General features: G+C 38.2%; 1 protein-coding gene across 2 annotated transcripts; it reads right to left on the reverse strand.

Moving 5' to 3' along the window:
* Window positions 1–3,198: 3,198 nt before the first annotated feature.
* On the reverse strand, window positions 3,199–6,043 carry LOC144714403 (large ribosomal subunit protein eL24-like). Of its 2 annotated transcripts, none has more exons than XM_078589133.1 (6): window positions 5,954–6,043; window positions 5,159–5,209; window positions 4,535–4,610; window positions 4,357–4,458; window positions 4,106–4,254; window positions 3,199–3,530 (listed from the first exon to the last, which is right to left on the reverse strand). In XM_078589133.1, exons 2-6 carry the CDS (start codon window positions 5,167–5,169, stop codon window positions 3,380–3,382), a joined length of 489 nt encoding a protein of 162 aa, XP_078445259.1. In that variant the 5' UTR covers window positions 5,170–5,209; window positions 5,954–6,043; the 3' UTR covers window positions 3,199–3,379. The 2 variants fall into 2 exon arrangements, with proteins under 2 accessions (XP_078445259.1, XP_078445260.1); XM_078589134.1 differs by lacking the exon at window positions 5,954–6,043 and adding an exon at window positions 5,917–5,941.
* Between the last annotated feature and the right edge of the window lie 441 nt (window positions 6,044–6,484).

The following is a 6,484-nucleotide window of genomic DNA, read 5'->3' on the forward strand; positions in this document are numbered from 1 at the left end:
TCTAGGGTCCGCTGGATGCTTGGTGAATGAATGCAACCTGAAGTTTGTTCTTCTTTGAGGCCTTGGATCAAAATATCAAGCCTTCCGCACTAGTATCAACACCAACATGTCACACATATCTTTCAATGGTGTTATTACAATGCTAAGATCTGAAGAGAACATGCTTCTATTTGGAGAAGATGAAGAAGTTGATGAACTGTCGCATATAGCAAATCAAACACACAACAAACATGATCTATAAGAGAGGCTTAATAGGGAACAACTTAGGGCATGGACGACACAACGAGGAACATTTAAGCGGCTCATGGTGTCAGACATGGTATTAATCAGAGATCAAACCAAACCAAATTTAGGTCAAGATTTAGGGTTTTGAACAAAACCCAAATCAAAACAAGAGATTCATAATCCTCATCAAAAATCCTTTTTTTCCTATCAAAATCTCTCTTTTTCTCTCTCTCTCTCTCTCTCTCTCTCTCTCTCTCTTCTCTCTCTCTCTCTCTCTCTCTCTCTCTCTCTCTCTCTCTCTCTCTCTCTCTCTCTCTCTCTCTCTCTCTCTCTCTCTCTCTCTCTCTCTCTCTCTCTCTCTCTCTCTCTCTCTCTCTCTCTCTCTCTCTCTCTCTCTCTCTCTCTCTCTCTCTCTCTCTCTCTCTCTCTCTCTCTCTCTCTCTCTCTCTCTCTCTCTCTCTCTCTCTCTCTCTCTCTCTCTCTCTCTCTCTCTCTCTCTCTCTCTCTCTCTCTCTCTCTCTCTCTCTCTCTCTCTCTCTCTCTCTCTCTCTCTCTCTCTCTCTCTCTCTCTCTCTCTCTCTCTCTCTCTCTCTCTCTCTCTCTCTCTCTCTCTCTCTCTCTCTCTCTCTCTCTCTCTCTCTCTCTCTCTCTCTCTCTCTCTCTCTCTCTCTCTCTCTCTCTCTCAAAGGATCTTAGACTCTCACTTGTTTCTTGCAGGAAAGAAGGGATAAACAACAGAAGACACTAGGATAATGGTCCCTGCATGGAGGATTATGTTCATTGTGGTTCTTCTTATAGCTGCAGAGGCCATGCCATGGAAAATAAGTGCTTCACAAGATGTAGCCATGTCTGAAGTCAAGTGGCCACAATGGTTTTGGTGCTTCCCAGACTGTGTTGGCTACACTTGCTTCTTCCATGTATATAAGTTCTGCTTCTTCGTTGATCACTGGAAGAAGCTTATATTCTGTGTTTCCATGGCCATAACTTGGTGTGATTCAATAACTTATCATCAAAACCCAGGTATATGTGCTCATTTGCAAGGGATATGCTCCTCTGTATGTTCTCTTATCCCTCTCTCTACTTATTTCAAATTTTTATTTTTCACCAAAGTTGCTCCAAGTTTTTTGTTGGACAGGCCCATGGAAGGGAGCTTCAGGGGCTCACTCCTTTATATACTTTTTCCTGAGAATAATGCGCTGATATTTTCATATCTGATGGACATTAGTGTCACTTATTTTGGGCATATTACATGTGGAGTTGGATAGAACTTTTACAAAAGCTTCATTTTCTTTGGTGGCAATTTAGGGTTGACAAAATAGGATGATCTTGGTAATTTCACCTTTCTAAATTATAGGCGATATTAAGCACTTTCCTGTGTGCTTAGGGTATTGTAATAGACTGGATATATCAACAGTTAACCTAACTCTATAACAAAATCATAAGGGGAAAGAAGAGGGAGAGATAGAGAGAGGATATGAAAATACAGAGAGAACGAGAGAGAGAGAATGGGAGAGGGACGGAAAGGGAGGCGGAGAGGGAGAGGAAAGAGAGAGAGAGAGAGAGAGAGAGAGAGAGAGAGATAGAGAGAAAGAATGGGAGAGGGAGAGCAGATGTATGCTTTGACAGATTCGGAACACACTCAGGATACCTTACACTAACACCACTGGCTGCATTACCACTACCATTGGACGAACTACGTCCCATCCTACGTCCGATGTTAGCTCAGGGACAAAGGACGGGACGGTTTTTTGTCTACCAACAAATACCATCCCGTACAATAATCTCGGGACGATTTACGTTCCGTCCAGTCCTCCCGGGATGAATTTTCATCCCGAAATTTGTCCCGGACGAAAAAACCATTTTATATTTTTAATATATTATAATCGATTATAATATAGTGTAATATATTATACATTGTCCTAGCGAGGCCACGTGGCAACATCTCAACAGTCGGATGTGAATCCGGCGGTTTTCCATCCAGATTCGTCCGTCCATCGTCCAAAGACCTCACACGGATGACTTTTTTCGTCAAATACTAGTCCTCAATATCCCAACATGTCATTCAAAATATGCTGATATTTTTCTCCATCGCATTATTCCGTCAGTCAATCATACATAACTCATCAGATATAAGAAACAATAAGATAAGAAACTAGTGAAATTCAATATCCCTTGTCTTGGATAGTTTTCTAGTTTTCTGGTAATTTCCACAGAAATGCACTGGCTGCATATAGTTGTTGGCTTACTTCTTGAATATCAAAGTCTCAAGGAAAAGTAGAAAGAAAAACCTTATCTGCGTAATATTTTTCATATTCTTCTCGATCTCTTGTCACGTATATTTTCTTGAGGTTCAGTTTAAGTGGAACGGTTTGAAAGTATGTATGTTATAAAGATTAGATCTCAAAATGCCATACTAACAATTAAATCAAATAGTAAAGCAATAATATTTGTTCGATTCGAAGAAAGGGTGTCACCGTTTCTGTCTGATCTTTTTCACTGCACCTTATCACACAACTCGATGCTCAAAATAATCATGGGTTAGTAAGAATTTTGTGAAATATTTATTGATAAGAAATTAAACTAGTACAAGTTTCTTTGCTCGAACCCGATGCAAAATAAAATTTTCATTTCATCTATTTCAAAGATAACAATCAATATACTCTAGCTCCATTTTCTTAAGTATGAATTACAATACAGAACATCAACACTTTCTAAATTATGGCGTTTTGAAATGATGCACAGACCGAGATGTTGTTTCATTAAATATCCTGTTACAAACGTGTTTTCAAGCTTATACTGCTGAAATAAAAGAATCAGCTTCCTGGTCCTTCCATAAGATCACCGAAACATCACAAATTTTAAGTTAAATACTAAAAAACACGACCAACAAAAGATTCCTGGATGAAATAAAGATTTTCAGGACAATCTTGGCTGAAATACCATGATAACTCTCTTATTCACCCCTCTATGAGATTACCCAAAGCATCACAATTTTAAAATTAAATCAAAAAAACGGCAAACAAAATATTCATGGATGTAGTAGTTAGAAAATGGAAAAAAAAAAACATGGAGACTCACTCAGTATGCTGATTTCAGTAAAAAAATCCAGAAGCTTACACCAAGAACCTAGGCATATGGGACTTTGAATAGTATCTCAGCGTTTACCGCCGCCGCCGCCCATCTTGGGTCCCTTGGATGCCTTGGGCTGACTCGCCTTCGTCTGAGTCTTCTGGGTCTTGGCCAGAACCTCTGCCTTCTTCGCTTGCTTCTCATCCTTTGTCTTCTTAATTCTTTCCTTAATCTCACTGGAATAATAATTTTAATAAAAATTGGGCATAAGAACTCAGAGCCTAACGTTTGAGAGCCCAAGGCAAAAATGTACCACGTTAAGAAAAAGGCCCTAATAAACAAAAAGGACAATTAATTTTTTCATTATAAGAATTATCTACCTCCAACATAATGCCCAAAAGGCTGTTTTAGAGTTTGTTATTCACAAATATGATGACCAGACGTCATTCTCCTAGTTAGTCATGATGTCGATTAACTAACCATCGTAGACATTCATTCATGGGTATGAGCATGACGAAGACAACTCATCATTGTCATCTCCTCACTCAACACATGTTGAGTCACAAGATGGCGAGTCATCACCATCACCAGCAATCATCCGAGGCAGGATGATGATGATCATGTCGAAATTCTTCGCATCACTCAGATCACAGGTGAGGATGATGATGATGTTAAGTTTCCATAAACCCCTACAAACACTTGACTGCTTTGAGGTCTGGTATGTTCACCAAAGTACTAGCACTTATTAAAATGTTGGACTTAAAAATATTTGTAATTCAGTTCATTTTGATAGGGAGGAAGAGGCATGTACCGGAGAGCTGCGGCCCTGGCGGCATCCCTAACCTCAGCTTTCTCAGTTCTCTTCTTCTGAATAACCTCCAAGGTCGCACCAACGATGGAGCGAGAGTACGGCTTCTTCGTCGCCCGACGCCTCTTCTTCACAGCCTCAGCATGAATATCCTGAAAAAACCATTAATATTTAGCTAACTATTTTGAAGGGAGAAAATCAGGAATAATTTATATTTTATAGAGGATAACGATTAAAGGGCCTTTTTTTAAAACCTTCTTGTGCTGCTTTCTGTAGACCGCAGTCCAGCAGAGCTTGGCAGGCCTCAGGCGATTGTGGAAGTAGCGTTTGCATTTGGAGTTTGCGAAGAGAAAAACCTAGATATGCAGGAAACTATTTGAGTAATGAAGAAAAAATCGAAATATTTAGTGAAATAAGCAAATGAATTTTTACCTGCGAGTCGGCACGAATAAATCTAATACCCTTTCCAGGGTATATCTTTGCACCACTGAAACGACAGAGCTCAGTCCTGCAAATCAAAGCAGCATTTTACCAATTAAACGCTGGGCTGATTTCAACATCCACCAAAGGAAAGAAGCAATAACAAGATATCAGGTTCAGTCCTAGAAAAAAATTTAGAACTTTTCAATACAAACACTTTTCAGGATCAGTACATTGCACTCTAAAATGAGATCACTAAGGAATGTAGGGTCCAGACTACTCAGAGAAAATCTAAGTTTAGAGAATACATGTAAGTTAATTAGGAAGATCATTGGGCAAGAAATTCCATCTTAGAATTGAAGGTTGCAGTTAGGTCACGAGGGGAAAGTATTTTTTTCTTTGTAGATAGTAGAAAAACGATGAAAATATTTTTCAAAACGTTTACAAACAATAATATTCCAAATATTTAAAAAATAAATAAAAGGATGATTCAAGCTGGAATCTGAATTAGCTTCACTGCATTTGTCTGTCTTGAGACAGCAGAAAGTTTTCATTAATTCACAGTTTAATGCCTCCAAATCGGTGGATTAAGAACTATTTTTGTTAACAATCGATTCTAAAAATAAGATCACTCACTTGAGAACCATCGCTAACTTTCAACTGCCGAATGCGAAAAACTGCAATGACCTGTACGTCGAAAAAAATTGAGATAAGTCAATTCGCATGTAATGAGATTATGAACAATAACTATAGAATTGGAAGATAACAACAGACTGACAGAGCATTTCACGTTTACCAGATTTTATAATAATTAAAAACAACATTACTAACTCCTGCTCGAGAATTCACTCATTTTCCACCGAAATATGAGCATCCTCAAAGGCATAAACCAAGCCCGAGGAGCGTATCAAATGACCAAACAAAATAATGCAGAGAAATAAACATCTTTTTTATGAAGCGCTCCTGATAGAATTACCAAAAGTCGAATAAACGGAAGATAGATCACCCGCCTCGATAAACAGTTTTCAGAAGTGGGGAGAGTTTTCTTCGAGAAAGCTACAAGCTATAGCGAGAATTGGAAGCACGTCAAATATTCTACTTTAGAATTAATCAGGCTAACTGGGAATAAGCCATTTAATCTAAGTCTTTTACTGATCGTCATTTCACACTACTTTCAGATGCGAAAAAATTATCGTTTACCTCCAAGAACAATGAATTAGGCGAGGAAATCATCAAAATATCAATGAGGAGCAGTCCAAATACGACCCAGATTACGATTAATACATTAATGGAAGAGAAACTTCCCAAAAAAGCAAGAAAATCACAACTGGAGCACAGAATAACGACGCGAATACGGAAGATTGACAAAAAACATTCAAAGTTCGAACATTTACTCAATCTGGGAAGAGGGTACGAAGGAAGAAGACTGACCTTGAACGGATGCGGCGAGACGGCAGAGCTGTGAAGATATGAAGCGCTTAGGGTTTCTATAGCTTAACTCTATTTGGCTGGGCGGAGTCACGTGACCTAGTTCGACTCTCACGTGCCACTTTCACTTCCTCTAAATTAAAAAACTATATACTTTATCTAAAAATTAACAAACTATATTAATTATATATAGATTTTATATATTTCTCAGGGGAAAATAAAATAAATGGTTTTTTTGCTGTGTATTAAGTTTTTTTTCTACTGCTTATAGGTCCATCTTAATATTTATGTTCTTGCTATAATTTTGGCAGTCTTGAGCTGAAAACAGAGTGGGCTGATATTGTATGATTAGGTTAAAGGAAATAAATATTGTATTTCTATTAGGTAAATCAAATGTTGTGGAGTTTCTCCTAAGGGAAATGAGGGGAATGTTGTATAGTTAAAAATGAGACAAACACTCTCTGATAAAAATAAAGTAAATGGTTTTTTTCTGATGCTGACAGTCTCATCTTAATTTTCATGGTCTTGATCTAC

The sequence above is a fragment of the Wolffia australiana genome, chromosome 17, assembly GCF_029677425.1.
Source record: "Wolffia australiana isolate 7733 chromosome 17, ASM2967742v1".
Lineage (NCBI taxonomy): Eukaryota > Viridiplantae > Streptophyta > Magnoliopsida > Alismatales > Araceae > Wolffia > Wolffia australiana.